The 21,750-nt window shown below is 33.1% G+C and overlaps 1 protein-coding gene across 5 annotated transcripts in view; it reads left to right on the forward strand.

Moving 5' to 3' along the window:
* The window catches only part of LOC124537272, a 210,827-nt gene that overhangs the window by 156,182 nt on the left and 32,895 nt on the right, over nucleotides 1–21,750 (forward strand). For all 5 annotated transcript variants that reach the window (XM_047114055.1, XM_047114088.1, XM_047114073.1 and 2 more), the window contains one exon: nucleotides 3,375–3,431. In XM_047114055.1, the coding sequence (XP_046970011.1) occupies nucleotides 3,418–3,431 (14 nt within the window). In that variant the 5' untranslated portion in view covers nucleotides 3,375–3,417. The remainder of the gene's footprint in view (nucleotides 1–3,374; nucleotides 3,432–21,750) is intronic.

Genomic DNA, 21,750 nt, shown 5'->3' on the forward strand with positions numbered 1-21,750 from the left:
CACTCCTTAGGGTCTTTTATTGGATCGAATTTTATTTACAATTAAATTTTTATTATGTATATTTGTATTAAATTGCTTAAACTTATTTTTTGGTATTGTTTTACACTCAAGGGGATTTTAATGACAATATTTTCGTTGTAATTTAAAATGTCGAACGTATTTTTTTTTAGTTTGTTTTTTAAATACATTATACTCGTATGTAGCGATAGCGACTTCGTTTCAACCCGATGTCCCAATACACCTATCGTTTTTATGTTTTTGTGTGTATTTTAACGCGGCTCACAGTAGTCAAATCAATTCAAATCGAAATAAAAGTTCATTTGGGCAAGTGGGCTTTTACAAGCACTTTTGAATCGTCATTTAACAATTAAGTGAAGCTACCACCGGTTCGGAAAGTAGATTCTACCGAGAAGAACCGCCAAGAAACTCAGTAGTTTTTAGTTTTTTTTCAACATTTAAAAAATACAATCATATTAGTTAGATACAATTATATATGTATGTAATGTATCCTGCCTGGAAGTCAACAGGTATTAATTCCAAGCATTTTATCATCTAAAAAATCTTGTGTCGAATAATATGCCTTTTTTAGTAATGTATTTTTTTATAAACGATTTGAATTTATGAAACGGCAAAGTTAAAAATGTCTGCGGAAGTGAGTAAATTGGGAGATGGCGTCATGTTACAAAAACGCATTATGTACTCCCCAGATGACTCTTCCTGCGACCTTCAGTTATAAGAGCGTACACTTTCCTTAAAGGCCGGCACTTCACCGGCACTTGGTTGTCACTTTCCATCAGGTGAACCTCCTGCTCGTTTACTTATCAAAAACTTTCTTTATCTTTTAAAAAACTTTATAGTAAGGGCATTAATATAAAGTAACATAGTTGTCTTCGCTCTCAGTCGCTGTTAATTGAAGGAGTTTAAACTACTTACTGTCAATAAACCACCATCGACGTGATGATGACATCTTAAAAGATGTTATGTTGTAAGCGGTAACAGGAGTAACTTATTCTCTACAAACAGGAACACTTACATAAAAGTAATTATGTTCAAAGCTGGGATATAGGTGTCGCTCTCCAGATCTTCACAATCCGTTTTTCACTCCAAAAAATTCAAGAAGTTGTCGTTGAGAAAATTTATATTTATTCTATTTTATAATATTGAATACAATTTATTTGGAATTTTAAAGTTATATATTCTTTATTGAAAAATATTTACCAGCACTTGAGTACGTAACAAACAGTTAATTTCAACAACAACAACAACAACAGCCTGTAAATTCCCACTGCTGGGCTAAAGGCTCTCCCTTTGAGGAGAAGGTTTGGAACATATTCCACCACGCTGTTCCAATGCGGGTTGGTGGAATACACATGTGGCAGAATTTCTATGATATTTGTCACATGCAGGTTTCCTCACGATGTTTTGCTTCACCGCTGAGCACGAGATGAATTATAAAGACAAATTAAGCACATGAATCAGCGGTGCTTGCCTGGGTTTGAACCCGCAATCAACGGTTAAGATGCACGCGTTCTAACCACTGGGCCAACTCGGCTCTAACTGTTAATTTCGCATTTATAATTTTAGTATAAGTTTTTTAAAGACTATTATTTTTTCTATATTCTGATTATAGTGTCCTCCGTACATTCTGTTTAAAGTTATATATGTATGTATGAGTAGAAATATAAAAGAATCCAGAATGTTCCACGGTATTCCAAGTTTCCGATTAGTTGGAATGGTTTAAGTTTATATCTATCTTTCCATCTCGTTCTATTTAGCGCTGTGATCGTGTGTTTTCTTTATTAAGATAAAAGCTCTAGCGTTTAACGTTTTCTTTTGAAACGTAGTTTAGAGTAAGAAATTCTTGAATCTTTGAAAAGAAATCCGGAATCAGCACATACACTAAAATTGGTGAATTGCCTTTGGAAGTCAATGAAATGGTATAAGTATTACAAGTTATATGTTATGACATATTTAGCAATACTTTTAAATACAAGCTCTTGGAGTAAATATAACAAAGTGTATATACACACGCATTTTTCTTGTATTACGATAAAGTACAGTCCAAATTCAAACTTAATACATATAATACAAGCAATTGATTTTATTAACTACGATTGTAGATTGTATAAACTAATGTGAAATTAAATAATGAATATCACGGCTGGACCGATTATGACGGGACTTTCGCTGGCAGAGAGATGAAATAAGAAGTAACTTAATTTTGATTTTGTTAAATTCATACGCTCACGATAACGCAGGCACAGCTTGTGGTTAATATTTCCTTAAAACTGTATCTAATCAGTTAATCCCGTTGAGGAGATGATTTGGATCATATTCTACCATGCTGTTCCAATGCGGGTGGGTGGAATGCACATGTGGCAGAATTTCGATGAAATTAGACATAGCCAATTTATTTATTGAATACATTTTAATAATTCTGAATAAAGTATGTTTTCCAAAAATGAAAATCTTCGAAAAGAAAAACGAAACGCTGGCAATAGTCACTTGGATCCGAGTGCAAGATAAGATCGTTTCTCACACAGAAACAAGCCATCCTGCCTGACTGGTGGCAGTTTAAAAAATTGCAACTCTTTGTCTTGAAAGTTCCTTGTATTTAAATCGAATGGCAACACTTTGTGTATTCGGTTAGATTTTATTTGTGGTTTTGTAAAGTAGGTGCTAGATTTAGGTAGAATAGTTGCCTGTAGTTGTTGCCCACGGCTGCCCTCGCGTTTCAGGGTATTAGTTGTCGTATTGTGCTGGACAAAAAACTAGCCTATATCCTTCATTGAAGTTCAAATTTGCTTCATACCAAATTTCATACCATATTTGGTTAAGCAGTTTACTCGTGAAAGAGCGATAGACAAACAGACAGAATTGCTTTCACATCTATATACATATAATAAAATTGGAGTGTCTGTTTGTAATATTAAAATAGCCCTGTTTTACTCAATGCATATGTATACACGGTACATATACCAAAATATATTTTTTTACAATTTTTGTCGGCCTGTCTGTCTGTTTGTACCGGCTATTCTCTGGAACGGCTGGATCGATTTTGATGGGACTTTCACTGGCAGATAACTGATATAATAGGGAATAACTTAGGCTAAATTTTTTTTGTTAAATTTAAACGCGTACAAGGACACAGGCACAGCTAGTTTATAATATTAATATAGATAAATTTCGAGCTTGACTTTTAATACAATTCTGTAAAATGATGACCCAAACGTTTTATACATATTGTTTTGTAAAAATTAAGATTCACAACTTTGTAATGACTTTATATGTAACTGAAATATTTACTTTTTAATGAATTTAGTGATAAATAAGATATAAACAACATTGTTATAACATATATTTTTCTTTTACAGAAGACCAGAACAGTCGTAAAGCTGGATTTTCTCTAAACTCACCATGGATTCCGAGAGGTAAGATTTATTATTCTTTCTTGCTATCTGCTGATTTACCAGAACTAATAATACGTGATCAATATAGATCTGGTTACTTTTTATATATTATATAAAATAATTTAAGGGTACAAGACCCTTAAACAGTGGCGTATTTACTAATAGGCTAAGTAGGCTGGAGCCTAGGGCGGCAGATTTAAAGGGGCTGCAAATTTTGTCCAAATCTGTTATTATCTTACAAAAATAAAAATAACTTATAATTATATTTGCACACATTACATTACGTCCGTAATCCGTATACTCGTCACTACATAGCGGGTTGGAAGAATAATCTATTAACTGACAGAAATATCACCTAGTTTATAATCATACTAATAACAGGAAAAAGCCGATGTAATGAGGATGATAGAACACAAATCATTGCAATTTCAGAATAAATGTAATCAATATGATTGTGTACTAAACTAACGTATTGGATTTCGTACAGCAAAAAAAATTGAATAGCCTGCTAGCGGCAAATTTGTAAATTCGCCACTGCCCTTAAAGTACTTGTAATTTAAGGGAGCTTACTTGTCTCTAGAACAAAAGGGTTCCATTATTATTATATATAATATACATGCATATGTATATGTAAGTATACGAGTATGTTTACTAGCTTTTTGGTCTGATTTATCGCAGTTGTTATTAAATACATCATTTATTTTAATACAAATATTAATTTAGATAAAGAAAGAAAGATACGCGTGGCATAATAAATGTTATACAAATTAAAATTAAAAGTATAAAATGGGTGGTGATCAAATATTGGCCGAAGAAAGACGATGGAAATCGTTTCGATTCAATCGAATCCATTTGTCGAAGCTCGCTGAACTGTTATTTGCTCTCCTTCTATATTGATATAATAAATTGTCTCATGAAAATAACTCATAAAATTGTTTCAAGTTCGAGTAGAATTCGCGTACGGAGGGTTCCGTACCATTATCTATAAAAATGGCACAAAAAACCCTGTCTGTTGTATGAGATCCTTTTAAATATTTACTATATTCGATTTTTTAGTTTTAATGGGTATATACATATAGTGAAAAATTCAAGTGTCCTTTTATTACTTTTCATCCAGATACAGTCTGGTGATGGACGAGCGAACGGACAGACAGGGCAGTCTTAGCTATAATCGTTTCACCCTTTGGTTACGGAAACCTAATGAAAATGGCCGTTGTTCATTCTGAAACTAAAATTAAGTTCCAAATGGACTTGCAATATCTTCATCTATTGCCTAATTATAATTTAACTCGCTGATGTTGAGAAAGCATGCTGCCCCAACCCACAGGAATTCTTTTTAATTCCAATATAAAATTTCGAATTTAATTTGAATTTCGAACTCTAAGAACTTATTACGAATTATGATCATAATACTTTCTAGTACAATTCAAGTTCAGAAATTTATCAAACGCAACGCATTTTAAATAGCAGAAAAATATGATATACGTTCGAAAGTTAAATGACACAATTCGAAATTCGAATTTCTCTCGAGATTCAAAATAACGCAGCTGTAACGGGAATAAATTAATCGAGTTTCACAGATTAAATCGATATCTGTTAGTTTCAAATTGTACTAATCTTGTAACCAATACGAATTTGGTAATCGAATTTATTGTCCTATACTTAATTGTTTATTTATTAAAGACCATAATTTACAAAAAGGAATTAAGACAGTTACATTATTCTTTGACTTATTATCAGTGATATTAAAACGTATTAAATGTAACTACAATTTACACCTTCAGTTGGTTCCGTATATTTTCTAAAGCAATGAAGCTCTTATAACACAGGCATACTTAATTATTTTAATCAACACTTTAGGATACGTAGAAAAGGCTACGTATAACATACGTATAAAATTAAAATTTAATTTTCAGCTAAAATCATATAGAAGTGTGTTGAAAGGCTTCAAAGTTTGCTACAAGCCAGTACACAAATATATTTATTAGAAATTAAAAGCAAAATTATTAAAAACAATACAAGTAGGTCTCTATACAATAACAATAATATGTGTAATTAATTAATAATTCTAAGTATAATCTAAAACTCATTAACTATTTGACATATATTGACAACTATTATGCTTAGTAGAAAGGTTTTGTGCAAGTGCTGAAGGGTGAGTGTGCCAGTTTACAGGCACAAAAACGTTTCATAGTTACCAAGGTTAGAGTCGAGATGGCCCAGTGGTTAGAAGGCGTGCATCTTAACTGATGATTTCGGGTTCAAACCCAGGCAAGGACCACTATATAAATGTGCTTAATTGGTGTTTATAATTCATCTGGTGCTCGGCGGTGAAGGAAAACATCGTGAGGAATCCTGCATGTGTCTATTTTCATCCAAATTCTGCCACATATTAATCTGCCACCTACCCGCATTGGAACAGCGTGGTGGAATATGTTCCAAACCCTCTCCTTAACGGGATAGGAGGCCTTAGCCCAGCAGTGGGTAATTTTTAGACTTTACTTTTTTTTTACTTTACCAAGGTTGGTGACACTTTGGCGATGATAGAAATGGTTTATATTTCTGACAATGCCAGTGACATGGGCGGTGGCCACTTAACATGAAGTGGTCCATTTACAGTACTTTAAAAGAGCTAAGCGTATAGATGATGAGAAATGTTAATTTATAGTATGTATATAGAATAAACGTGGCAGACAACCTATGTCTTTGTTAATAATGTATATTAATAACTTTGAAAGGTCTTTCGAGCTATCAAAATTGTATTGTTATAAAATCTCGCATACTATAAATACATTACTTTTATATAGTAGAAAATATTAGCTGATAAAATATTCGATCCTGTTGAAGAGTTCAAGAGTTCAATGACATCGTTCTTGCCGCGGGGCATAGATAGTGGCCAAAGCAGTACGCAAGCGCAGCTATGGTACACTGCTCTGGAGTCCTACATAACCCTGTTATGTATGTGGAATCGCCTACAAAAGTTAGTACTTGCAGAAGCCTATATTTTGATCAATCTTTTGAATGCCTGCAGTTTCGTTTGTATCTATGTATCTCTCACCGTAAGATTACAAACACCGTTAGATAACAATCTATCTCGTGAGATTGTAAACTACCGAAATTATGTGAACCGTGAAATATGATTGAGACAACATCTCATATGAGACAACATCACGTACATTATTCTGATCACAATGTAAGTAGCTAAAGCACTTGTGTTATGGAAAATCAGAAGTAACGACGGTACCACAAACACCCAGATCCAAGACAACATAGAAAACTTATGATAATCTACATTGACTCGGCCGAGAATCCGGCCGGAGTGGCGTACTCATGAAAACCGCTGTACACACCACTCAACCACGGAGGTCGTCATGATTGCAATTTAACGCATAATTTTATGCTGTATTAATATATTATTAAATGTATACTGTATATATTTATGTAATCTATAATATAAATCTATTATAGATTTATATGTATCGATTTGAAACTTTGCAAAATCACGTAATTATCCGAATTAATTAGTTCACTTCTCGAGGTGGCGTTCATTTGTTTAATTTCACAAGCCCGATATATTGAAAGCTTCAAAGTTAAACCGCTGTTCTATAAAGATTTAAGATTTATCTTCTTGATTAGTATACATACGAATGTTCAATAAAAATTAATTAAATCGATGACTGAACAATCATAAAAGATCATACTAAGGTTGTTTATTTTAAATAGAAAGGCAGAAGGTAGGCTATTTAGTGGTAGGCCTCTGTGCAAGTCCGTCTGGATAGATACCAAGTGCTCATCATATGTTCTACGGCTAACTTATAGTAACCAGTATTGTTGAGTTTAGGGTTTAAGGTCAGTGAGCCAGTGTAACTATAGGCACAAGGGACATAACTTTTTAGTTGCTAAGGTTGATGGCCCATTGGTGATGTAAGGAATGGTTTAAATTTCTTACAGCGTCATTGTCTATGCTATTTGTCCGCCTTATACTTATATTATAAAAAAGGAACGAATACGCCTTATATTTGGAAACCTACAAACAGTCAGACGGTAACTACTACCATAGAACTTATGTATTATTATCCATCTGAGATAATGTGCACTTGTACATCTTTCAAGCTAAAACAGAGCAATAGAAAGTATTGGAATTTGGCAATATAAGGTGATTAAGTCGTACCTACTCAATTAAGACCCCAAATTATCTACCAAATTGGAGAAGAATGTTGTACAATAATATCAAACACAAGACAGTTAATACTAACTCAGAAATTCATATTAAGAAGTATTCTCATTTTTCGTAGAAAAACAACATTGTCTCTCGGAAAAACTAACAAAGTTATATTTTCCGATCTCCAGCAGAGTTTTGCGGTAGATGAAAGTTCCGTTTACTTCTAAACAAGAGCGTCATTACAAGAACATTTCTGCGCACGTATGGTATTTACCGAAATGATTAATTGGTAAATATCTTACACTAGTGACCAGCCCCGGCTTCATTCGGGTGCAATACTAATACTAAATACACTACAGAATTGGTTTGTTTACGACATACATTAGAAAGTTCTGATATTGTCCGAGTTTCTTTACTATATTGTCCATGTATCATATACAAAAACCTTCCTCTCGAATCACTCTATGTGTTAAAAAAACCGCACCAAAATTCGTTGCGTAATTTTAAAGATTATACATACATACATACATAGGAAAGACAGCGGTAAGCCACTTTGTTTTATACCATGTAATGATAATAATTTGTATATCAAGTTGCGTTTATATCCAATGATAAAATAGCGCCAGAATTGTTTAAATAATTTAATATCCAATTAAAATGGGACAGTTGGTATTACATAAGTATGATAATAAAGACCTGTTCACAATAATTCACGTTTTAAATGAATAGTTGATATTTTGGTCTCAAGGAATTGCTATTTTAAGTTACGAGTCCGCCTTGAACTTTATATGCAAGCCTAAGATTGCATCTAAAATTAAGGTCGAATGGCGCTGTCTCTTTCTTAGGATCGTGTTTTACTTGTCAAATATGCTTTACAATTGATTAATTTAAACAACATATTTGAAACTAGTAGTCGCTCGTGGCTTCGCTAGAGTTTTACGGTGTTGGTTGTCATGGAAAAAGGTAGCCTATAGATAGTAACCTAAAGGACTTCTCAGAGTTCAAGTTTGCTTCTTCTAAATTTCATCAAATTCAGTTCAGCGGTTTGGTCTTAAAGGAGCGGCAGACAATAGAGTCACTTTCACATTTATAATATTAATATAGATAGTAAACTATTTGTGAAGGTGGAGCCAAAAGAAGACAGTCAACTGCGCAGGTTATATTGTGAATAAGCATTTATGCAAATATGAATCTAATAGGATAGCAAATCCGACTAGAAAGAGTCTTGGGCGCAGGTTTAATGTGATTTCTAATGTATATCGGCATTTGTATGACTGCGTTGGTATAGTGGGTAGACATTCCGCATTGGATGCCGATTCCGATGATAATTCATTGGAGTTTTTCGTCGAAATATTGTCAGTGGAGCCGAGATGGTCCAGTGGTTGGGACATGTGTATATTATGCCAGTGTCAGTGGCAGTGTACCAATGATTGCGGGTTCAAACCTAAGCCAGCACAATTGAATATTCATGTGATTAATTTGTGTTTATAATTAATTAAACATTTGTCCCCTGTTGGTTGGTTTCTACTGACATCCCATGATTAAGGCTGTTAGCGAATGCAGAACGATGTCATCATCGACTTTTTTTTGCTGTTATTCCCAGAAACTCATGCTCACTAATAAATAACATTGATTTCAATATAATTAAGATGAATACATAATATGTGATTTGATTTTATTTATATATTAGGTCAAAAACAAACTCCCATCCTAAGAGACCATCAATTAAATTATTAAAAATAATGTATAGTTGACTAATTCTGTTCCAAAAGCGGTTTTCCTTTTTAAAGGTTTTTAATGTATCCCTTATATACCTCCATATTATAGTGACTGGATCTAATGAAAACTGCTAAATCAACCATTAAGTTTGCCTTAAATTCAGTGTATTTAAGTATTAAGTCTGAGTTATATGACTCAACATTAGGTTCATTTTCTACTGACTTTCATCATATGCAATGGTCAGACTTGTATCACAATATCATGACCAAACTTTTTTTCCATAAAACATAATTATGTTACCACTGACTCCAGTATACCGATTGTGTCCAGTGGACAGACGAGGATCCCTAAGCCAGCGGAACTAGTTAAAACCTGATCTCCTTTATCCACTAAACTAAACTATCGTATGATATATCATTACCCTCTTCTCTCGAATATCCGAATAACATGAAATTACTAACGAGAAATTTTGAAAGCTTCGAATAATTCAACATATATATCATGTTTCGATGTTTCAATGCTACATGCATTATAACATCGGAATATAATTTTGTCTTATACAGTTTACGTTGAACTTGGATTTAATTTTATGATTTATGAAGCAGGATTAATATAATTTCCTCTAAATACACCCCTCTATAGGCTAGCCCAGAAGAAATGCATAGAGAACTAGTGTCAGTTTGCCCATGCTGTCATTATCCTCACCTCACTCAATCCAGAGACTTCAATAAGAGTAGGAACGTCAAACGAAAGTTATTTAATTTGTAGAAGAGAGTAATTACTGTATAACTGTGCTTGATAGTCAGGTTTGAGGAAGCTTGTCTGGGTAGGTACCACCCACTCATCAGAATTTCTACCCCCAAGCAACAATATTCAGTATTGTTGTGTTTCGATTTGAAGAGTGAGTGAGCCGATGTAACTGCAGGCACAAGAACGTAATATTGGTGAAAATAAATGGTGACGCATTGTAGATATATGAAAAGATTGTAATTTGTTACGGCAATAATGTGGTGCCCATACCATCGTTTACAAGTCCATCTACCAATTTTATAAAAAAAAGATTCGATCCATTTAAATAAAATGATATAGTTTAGTACTGTTAACCCAATTTGAAACAAAACAATACAAAATTTCTGTAACTAACAATAGGAAATTTAGTATATCTGGCTTCATCATAACTTTGCTCGTTAAACCTAAACAGCGGGCGCGTTCTCGATTATTGGAGATCGGGTGTCCGTGATTGGTCATTTAACACCTACAAATGGTTTGAACTTGCAAAATGACCCGTTACTTGCATAAGTTCTGCCTACGCGTGCCCTCAACACACTATGAAACAGACACCGCTGGAAGATCCTAATCACGGCATCTGAACGTGCATAGATCATTATTATCTAATGATATCGTGTTTAGAACCGATGCTATCAATAGGGCTGGTAAGTTTTGCGCAAATTTGGCTTTGAATTAATTGGATTTGGTATCTGAGTCGAAATGGATAAATCCGTTTAAGATTAAGGCTTGGAAATCTTTGACTCAAATATCTATTTTTTGTTGAAGGATTTTGTTTTTCATTTACAGTTCGCCATGTCTGTTTGTATATTCATAGATAGTGTTTGGATTTTGTTTGGATGTGTTTTTTTTTAAACTGAGCGTTTATCTTATTTTAAGTTAGAATTTATATAAACGCGGAAGTAATTCTATCTGAAAAGTCATAGCACCTCTTCACGCTTAAACCATTGAACGGATATAATTTGGTATGGAGATACTCATAGTGAGTCCGCTAAAGGGCAGATACTTCTTTTTTATTGATCCTCGAAAGCGTAAAATCGGAAGAGTTGATTTGTGTGCTATAATAGTTTTTTTTTTTTTTCTAAATGTAAATATATTGATCTAGAGAACAAAGTTAAAAAGGCACGATTGTATTATATTTACCTGTAGAGTTTTCTTCGAAGACATCCAAGAAGAAAAATAAGAAGAATTCTATTGTAATAAAATATCGTTATTAATCACCACGCACAGCACGTTCAGACTCTTGTTTAACTTTCTGTCCTGTTTAAGGCCTCCTCTCCCACTAAGGAGAAGGTTTGCAACATATTCCACCACGCTGTTCCAATGCGGGTTGGTGGAATGCACATGTGGCTGAATTTCGATGAAATCAGATACGTGCAGGTTTCTTCACGATGTTTTCCTTCACCGCCGAGCACGAGATAAATTATAAACACAAATTAAGCACATATACATAGCGGTGCTTGCCTGGGTTTGAACCCGAAATCATCGATTAAGATGCACGCGTTCTAACCACTGGGCCATCTCAGCTCACCAAGGTCTCAGCCACGCACTGCCATTTTGTCCAAAAAGTTTGGTCACAAAACCCTGGTAGTCGCTAGCAGCCCTGGTTATCGCTGAGGTGATAAATCATTGATACTATCTCGGTTAGAATCGGATTGCGTGTGGGTGCATTATTATATTGAATACTGAAGTTATTCTTACAATAGCGTGAGATTCAATATTCTGAGCTTTGAAAATGTGCGAATATGATTTTATATTCATATTAATTACGTTGTTTAAATGATAATTTAACTTAATCAAACGTTGGTTGATAAGACGTTTTGATTTAATGTAGCTTTTTGACAATTAGGACAAAATAGCAATTGGAATGGAAATAAATGGACTCGTTTCTTTTAAAACAATTAGGAACTCTTTATTTGTTTGTCTGTGTAAGTTACGATACAAGGGTGTTGATTGATATATTAATATTTACTACTGTTTTATAAATATATGTTCTATGGCGAAATCTGGGGGCACGGCAGTGCCGCAGCCAAGTCTCGAGCAAAACGGGCACGGCCGTACCATCTTTTTTCGAAGCGATTCGCGGCTGTTTCGAACCCCCCCCATATCTTCGAAGTGGACGAAGCTGGGAGTTTGGATTTTCGGTGACTAATAGTAGGCATTAGAACAAGCTAAGCTAAGCTAAGGTACATGCCAATTGAATTAAAAGTTTAGGATTTACGATCGATCAAAGTTACACCATTTTGTCACTCACTGACTCACTAACCGATCATCAAAAATCTACGGTACTTCTAGCAGACTTAGAAACTTCAAATTTTGCATCAAGATAGGTAGAAGTAACGAAGCCTTAGAGAAGAAACAATAGAGATAGAGATCTGAAGTCCAAGAAATTATGAGGTCACCTAAAAAAGAAAGAAATACACTTACAAAAAATAAATGAGATCCCACCAAAAATATTAAATGTAAAAGAATATCAAGTCTCTCGATGAATAACATTTTGCTGAAATGATATCATGGCGCGATTTCCAGGGGCGTCCACACTAAGCGAGCTTGTGTCGTGGATGCCTTATTTATGATTAACTATAACAATTATCACCTACGGTAAATGGTGTGTTCTTTATATAGATGTTACAAATGAAAAGTATTCAATCTCAAAAGTATAAAATGTATAAAAAAAACTGACAAACATACAGACAGATTTTTATAATATTAGTATAGTTGGAATAAAATATACATATACACTTGCCATATATATGTACGTATATAACTCTTAAAGCAATTTCTAAAAGATGTTTAATATCAAAATCCTATAGTTTCTAATGCAGTAGGAAATTCAATACATCCTCTACGGGGTAAGGCGATTTAAACGATGAAAATGCTTTCATTTCTGTACAGTGGAAACTCTTTTGAAGCATTGTTTTAAGTATTAAGTATTAACTAAATGATAACAATGGCTCCATTGAGTAAATTTTAAAGGGCGTAAGTGATTATAAATTGAAAATGTTAAGGTAAATTATTTTGTGTTTAATTAATTTATTTATTAGGATTGTTCGGTCAATGGTTGAAACCACCGTAATATTTTTTGTTTTTAAATACAAAAAAAAATAGTAGTGACGATTTGAGGAAACTTACAAATGTGTATGTTCAGAACATTTTTTTTACTCCCATTTCTCGCCAATACTTCGTTACTAAATTAAGGTAAGAAAATCGTTGGCCGGGAATCGAACCCGGGACCTCGGAGTAGTAGTGAAAACCGGTGTACACGATACGTGACCACGGAAGTCGTAAATTTTTTATATTACAAATTAAAATTTATTCGAAGACATTCCGATAAAAAATGTTTATAATATTTCTGTTATTTGTATAGCGTTATACTTAAAAAAAGTAGGCCTTGGTAGGGTAGGGAAATTTAAGGATAAGAAAATCGTTACACAAACAGTAGACAACACTGTTTTATTTTTGCATATTTAATATGAAAGGTTTCTGGACTCTTGTAAGAATGAGGGTTCTGCGTTACACTTTGTCGCCCGCGGTTTTGATCTTTTAAGGTTTTCGGTATAGAAATGTAGTCGAATTCGGTTCAGTGGTTTACAACACACAGACAGACGGATTACTCTTGCATTTATGATACATATGATATATATTTATATTTATACTCAATATATAAAAGACGATAGCAAAATAAATTGCAATGTTATTAAAAGTATATTTTTTTTTTTACTTTTCTAATTGTCTGTGTATTCTCAGTACGTTTTTTTATGATATTGGTTTGTGGACGAGCATATTAGCCACCTGATGGTAAGTGGTCACCACTGCCTGTAGATAATGGCTATGTGAGAAACATTAACCATTCCTTTCATCGCCACCAACTTTGGGAACTAATATGTTATGTCCCATGTGCCTGTAGTTACACTGGCTCGCTCACCCTTTAAACCGGAACACAACCACACCAAGTACTATTGTTTAGCGGAAGAATATCTGGAGCTATAATTTATGCATCATACCGTAATATAAAATTAAATTAAAAGTCTAAATTAATTCTAATACGGCTTAGTAATTAAAACGAACTATTTCATTACAGTCATATAGAAGAAAGATAATAAAAAACGAGTTATGCAACCTTTGTGAAGTACTTTCTCGTATCGACATGCGCGCTACTGGATTACGCCCGAGTGACCATCGATTCATAACATCAAGGACAAGTCCGTAACATATTAAAAAAAAATTATTGTCCGTCTGCTGATTAATTATTTCTTGGAATAGTTATTAGGCACAGATATGTGGGTATTTTTTTTTAATATTGGACAACATCACATGTATTATTCTGATCCCATTGTAAGTAGCTAAAGCACTTGTGGTATGTAAAATCAGAAGTAACGACAGTACTACAAACAACCAGACCCAAAACAAGATAGATAACTAATGAACTTTTTTAACATCGACTTGCCCGGGAATCGAACCCGAGACCTCGGAGTAGTAGTGAAAACCTGTATACACAACACGTGACAACGAACGTCGGTAGTTTTGAATATTCTTTCATAATTCTGTTATTCGTATAGCGTTATAATCAAAGAAAGTAGGCCTTGGTAGGGAAGGGAAATTTAAGGATTATTTTCTTTTTCGTTCGTTTATATTTCTTAAAATTGTTTTAACTTCTTCAAATGACTCTGCTATGTAGGTACTTAATGTTACTTTTAATTTTCCATTAGGGGTTGGGCTAATTATCCTTAACACAGGTTATGTTAATAACCCATAAAGGATAAGAAGTTTCACTCTTTTTAAAGTATCAAACCACATGTAAATAGAGTTCTTAGGTTATAGTCATATTTAAAAATAGTCATACTTATTTCGTATACTCATATATTTATATAAGCTTATTGTGTAATATTTCTTTTGCACCAATAAATTATTATATTCTTTACTTTGTAATTATCTCTTTTACAATGTCTAAAGAATCTTATATATCTAACTGAAACATTAAGGCGTTAACTTTATACGAATAAGTATTAAAAATAGTTTCTGTTGAAAACATGACGGCCGGTAATTATATCACGACTACTAGCAGCATTTTCCCGTTGAATCGCAAATGAAAATAATCTCGAACCGAAACGATCGGATAATTTGAAACAAATTCGAATCCGTAATACTAACACCAAAATATTATTCATAAATTTAATTAAAACCAGTAAAATGTTACCCGAATCGATATCCGTAATTAAATATCCATAATATTCCTGGTAATCGTAATAACACCGTACCGCATAAATATATATTATTTGGTCTTTTTATTATTAATCATACCATGTATAATTATAATAACTAAGAGTCGAGATTTTTAGGTTAGAATGCGTGCATCTTAACCGATGATTGAGGGTTCAAACCCAGGCAAGCACCGCTAATGTGCTTAATTTGTCTTTATAATTCATCTCATACTCAGTGGTGAAGGAAAACATCGTGAGGAAACCTGCATGTGACAAATTTCAAATAAATTCTGCCACATGTGTATTCCACTAACCCGCATTGGAACAGCGTGGTGGAATATCTTCCAAACCTTCTCCTCAAAGGGAGAGGAGGCTTTTGGCCCAGCAGTGGAAAATTACAGGCTGTTGCTGTTGTATATATAATTACATAGTATAAAACAACTTATATAAAAAACGCACGTGTACAAACATACATTAATGGGAAAAAAATACTCTTAGTAAATAGTAAGTAAGTCGTATTATAATCAGCTGTTATTCAATTAAAGTGTATATATAATAAATACTGATAGAGGTTATTCAATATTAAGAAATTCAGGATAACTAACAGTAATGTTATATCAGTTCCTACTTAGAGGTATATATGCTATATTATTTTCCATTGAATGAGTTTACTAAAAAATACAAACCTTGATATATTTTTATTTAGTTCATTCACATAATTCAATAATTAAATATGAATGTTATTAAGAAGAATTACACTTTGCTTATTGTTAGTCAAAGTAAAAACTATCACAATATCGGAATAGAAAAGACTCATCTAAACAGGTCAGAACTTAACCCACAAATGTTTGGATATTGTTATTTCAATGTGTACTAATTGAATGATGAAAACATTCCTTTACAATTGTTTTATGCAACACAGACAGTTTTATTCTCCTTCGAGATTTAATTGCAAAATCTTCCACTTCAAACTGACATTTACTTGGTGGTAGAGCTTTGTGCAAGCCGGTCTGTGTAGGTACCATCCCTTCATCAGATCTTCTACCGCCAAACAACTGTATTTGTTATTGTTGTGTTTCGGTTTGAATGTCGAATGAGCTAGTGTAAATACAGACACAAGGGACATACAATTTTAGTTCCCAAGGTTGGTGGCGAATGACGATGTAAGGAATGGTTAATATTTCTAACAGCGCGAATGCTTATGGGCGGTGGTGACGACTTACCATCAGATGCCCATATACTCGCCCGCAAACCTATACCATAAAAAAGACACTGTATCTAATAAAGTGAAATTTAAAAGCAACTCTAGGTTTACATATAGTTTAAAAGGTTAAATAAAACCGGCCTAGTGCGAGTCGGACTCGCGCACCGAGGGTTCCGTACAAACCTGCAAGGTTTACAAAGTTCGTTCATTACGACAATCGAGTCATAACTATGGTATTTTTATTGCAAAATGAAATTCATAACATTACAATGGGGAAAGATGGAGGAGCATAAATTTAAGACAAAGATCTCTTTATCGTTTAAGTAATCCTTTATTTTATATTAACACATATCATTTTTTTTTCACGCGTTAAAGGCTAATTAAAATATATTAATTAGCCTTTAGCCTATATTAACTAGCCTATAAAACTATAATACAGTGTTAATGCACAAACGGTTAGAGTACGACGTGTGTGAGGCGCGTAGATAAATAATTTTTTTGTTGTTTACGACTGCTTCAACCGATTCTCCGTAATACTGTGTTATCGCTGCCTTTGTATTAGTGTACAAACGCATAATGACCGCTGTTGACAATGGCTAAAGGTTCAATATTGAATACTAATACATTAACAGACTTAACAAACCATTTGAATGAGATCGACGATAACATGAACTGCATAGAAAAAACTTATGATGAACAAATAAATATGGAAGAGAATATGGATATGATAGAAATAAATAAAAAACGTATACGCAACGAGATAGATGAATGTAATGAAGAGTGGCAGCAAGTTTCAAAACGCATTAAGAAAAAAGTTAGGACGGCTAATAATTCAGAAGAGGACTTAATACAAATTAGCATTACTAGTAAAGAAGTATTGCCGAAACAATTCGCTTTAGCCAAAATATTACGTGATAATCAAATAATGGATATTATCAAAGTTAAATACATAAATCCATACAAAATCCGATTAGCTTTTGATAAAGAATCTAGTGCAGAAAAGTTTTTAAAGTGTAAAATATTTAAAGATATGGGGTGGCGATGTCAAAAATCATGGGAGATGGGCTTATCATATGGCATTGTAAAAAATATTGATGAAGAGTTATCAGATGAAGAAATAATGAATAATTTATCTTGTGAGTTCGAAATTTTAACGGTACAGCGCTTAAACCGCCGCAAAGAGGATGGTTGGTTTCCTAGCGAAACTATCAAGATTGGATTTAAAGGACCAAATATTCCGGCGTATGTATACCTCCTGAACCTTAGAATTAAAGTAGAATCCTATGTATTCCCGGTGACTCAATGTTCTCGTTGCTGGAGGTTTGGACATACACATAAAATGTGCCCATCTAATAAAATCATTTGTCCCAAGTGCACTAAAAATCACCCGAATTGTGAAAGTAATTTTTTCATATGCAGTAATTGTAAAGGAAATCATATGCCCCTGGATAAAATATGCCCCGTTTTTAAAAAAGAAAAAAGGATTCGAGAAATAATGTCGGAGTTCAATTGTTCATATTTAAAAGCTCTAAGTATTTATGTTCCTCCTTCGCCGCTTTTACAAACTTTTCAGTCAGATATAATTCCTTCAAAGCCTAATATAAATCATGTGTACGCGCCTACTTTGCCTATATCATCAGATTATCCTAAAATGGAAAATGTCACCCAGGATGTTTCTGAGAATCCCAAACCTTTCGAAAATGAAAAAAATATTAAAAAGAAGAAGAGGAAAAAGAAGAAAACTATTAAATGTGCTGAAAATGTGTATGCAGACATAGAAGTGTCATCGGATTCTGAGAATAGTTACGAAAAAGAATATGAGAGTCATAAAGATAATTTACCTAACAATAATGATGAGAACCTTTTTAAAGACGAAATTAATTTACATCGGGAATTGATTGATAAACTTAAATGTATTATTTTTCAGAAAAACATAAGTATTTCATCTAAATTTAAACAAATTGTGCAAAAATTAATTGAGTGGGTTACCTTAGTAGTAGTTAATTTTTTTTCAGATTTTCCTTTAGTTAAGACATTATTTAATTATATACAATGCAATGGATGATAATGTTAAAAAAATTGTCAGGTTAAATATTATTCAGTGGAATAGTAGAAGCCTAAGACCAAAATTAAAATTATTTGAACATTTGTTGATTCAAGAAAAGATCCATATCGCGGTGGTTAGTGAGACTTGGTTCGAACCAGATGCCTTTATAAAATTAACCAATTATAATATTTTTAGAAATGATAGAGATAATTCTTATGGTGGAGTAGCAATTTTTACTCACAAATCAATTCAAGCTCATTCAATCGACGTAGAAGTTGACAACAATGGTATCGAAATTGTAGGGGTTAAGATATTAAATTGCCAACAAATTAAATACATTTTTTCAATATATTGCCCTAGTGATGTACAAACAACTCAACGAGATTGGGAGAATTTATTTTCGCTCGCCAACCGGAAATCATTATTGTTAGGAGATTTTAATGGCCATCACATAAGCTGGTCTTTTAAATCAGATACTAGAGGTGTTCAAATTTATGATTCGTTACTGGAAAGTAACCTAGTCCTGCTTAACAACGGTAGTCCTACTCGAATTCAATTGACCGGAAATATTTTACGCAAGTCATCGCCAGATTTAAGTTTAATCAGCTCAGATATTTCATTGGAATTTAATTGGTCAGTCACGAATGAATGTCTTGGCAGTGATCATATGATTATTAAATTGAGTACTTCAGTACATTGCGAATTAAAAATATTAAAGAAACGTAATTTTAAACGCGCCGATTGGGTTGGTTATCGTGAATATTTAGAACTCCTTTTATTAAATTTCAATTTTACAGATGATATTCAAAGGGATTATGATGTATTTATTAATCTTATAAACACAGCTGCCGATAAATATATTCCCTACATTAAATTTTGTCAAAACCCTGAAACTAAATTTATTCCTAAATCATACTGGACACCTGAGCTATCAAGAGCAGTGGCCATTCGTCGCATTGCCCTAAGAAATTTTCGTCGTAATCCTATACCGCGTAATTTAAACATTTTAAATGATAAAATAAAACAGACTCAAAGACTTATTAGAATAGCACAAAATGAAGCTTGGCAAAAATTTTGTTCGTCCTTGCAAGAGCTTTCTACAACTTCCGAAATGTGGGAACGCATGAAATGGCTTAAAGGTTATAAAATTCAAAGATCTCCGATTAGTGAAGCACATGCTAATAATTTATTACGAAACTTGTGCCCAGATTTCAGTTGTCGAAATTTACCAAAATTCACATCGTACAATAAAAATTTAGAAAGCCAAATTTCTTTACATGAATTAGAAGCATGTATAAAATCTAAAGATACTGCTCCAGGACATGATGAAATTTCATTTTCAATGATCAAGCGTTTACCAATTGTAGCGAAAAACATATTACTTAATCTATATAACAGAATATTTGTGTCAAATGTTGTACCAAAGCAATGGCGGGACATATCTATCGTCCCCATTCCTAAATCAAAATCTAATTCAGGTAATGTTAAAACTTTTCGTCCAATTTCTTTAATTTCCTGTATTTGTAAAATTTTTCATTCAATTATAAATAAAAGGTTAGAGTGGTACATGGAAAAAAACAATATTTTTTCTTCAGATACAGTAGGGTTTAGAAGGGCACGGTCTACAATGGATAGTCTTAGCGTACTTGTGAGTAGGATACAAACAGGCTTTTGTAAAAACTTTGTAACTGTCGGGTGTTTCATGGATATCGATAACGCATATAATAACATAGATATATATACATTGTTACATATATTAGACAAATTAGGCGTGGGTACAATGTTTTGCCGTTACTTATGGAATTTTTTATCAGAAAGATACCTTAGGATCAGAATTAACGATTTAACTATTTCTAGAAAAACTAGTCAGGGTATAGCGCAAGGAGATCCATTATCTCCATTGCTGTTTAACATTGCAACAATTGATATATGTAAGTCAGTTAATAATGTTCATATTTCACAATACGCTGACGATTTTGTTTTGTACATAACGCGTAAAAATGATATCGATGCAGAAAGAGAACTCCAAATAGGTGTGAATAAATTTGTTAAGGTAATTGCTAAATTAGGATTAGATATCTCATCAACGAAAAGTAAAGTTTGTGTGTTTAGAAAAGGACATAGTAGAAACTCAGTTAAGATTTTGGTAAATAATTCTCCTTTGGTTATGGTAGACCAAATAAAATACCTGGGATTATGGTTAGACAGATCTCTTAGGTGGGCTAAACAGATTAATTATTCTTGTGAAAAAATCTCTAAATTTCTTAACGTATTTAAAGTTTTAGCTGGCTATGGCTGGGGCGTTCATCCCAAACATTTGAGACGACTATATTTGTCCATTATTCGAAGTCGATTAGATTATGCTTGTTTTTTGTATAACGACAGTAGTGTCTCTCATTTGAATAAATTGGATCAAATGCAAAATAGAGCTTTAAGAATTATTGGGGGTTACATTAAGTCTACTCCGACCCACGTGATGGAATGTGATCTGTGTGTTCAACCGCTTTGTTTCCGTAGATTCTATTTAGCCGGTAAATTTCTCTTAAAATCAAAATCTTTTACAAATAGCCCAGTAATCGACGAACTAGAGCAGTTTTCAGCTTTGAATATAATAAATTTATGGAAACGAAAACGTAAACCTTTATTACTAGAAGTCTACGATATTATTAAATGTGTTGAGGTTCATAGCACTAGTTCCCTAGATTTCTTTTCTTTTTACACATGGACTAGTAATATAGATATTACAAATATAATTAAAACAAATATAGTACATATCAATAAACCTAAAAGAACCTATACCATAAATTATTTAAATAATTATTGTAACAATTTTATTAATGAAACTTATGATGGCTACTATAAAATCTTTACGGACGGTTCTAAAGATGGTCAACTGATAGGTGCAGCTTTTTTTGACGCGGAATCGTCAGATAGTATGGGTTTTAAAATTAATTGCAATATTTCAATAATGCATGCTGAGTTATTAGCTATCTCTGAAGCCTTATCGTATATATCATCTATTAGCTATGATAAATTTGTTATTTTCTCAGACTCTAAAAGTTCCCTTCAACACATAGCTCGATGTACATCTAATGCTAGAAGTACTCCCGTAGCCTTTAGAATTTTAAAACAAATATGCTATTTGAGAAAACAACAATGCAAAACAATTACTTTACAGTGGATTCCATCCCATGTGAATATAGTAGGTAATGAGATAGCGG

The sequence above is a fragment of the Vanessa cardui genome, chromosome 2 (genome assembly GCF_905220365.1).
Source record: "Vanessa cardui chromosome 2, ilVanCard2.1, whole genome shotgun sequence".
Lineage (NCBI taxonomy): Eukaryota > Metazoa > Arthropoda > Insecta > Lepidoptera > Nymphalidae > Vanessa > Vanessa cardui.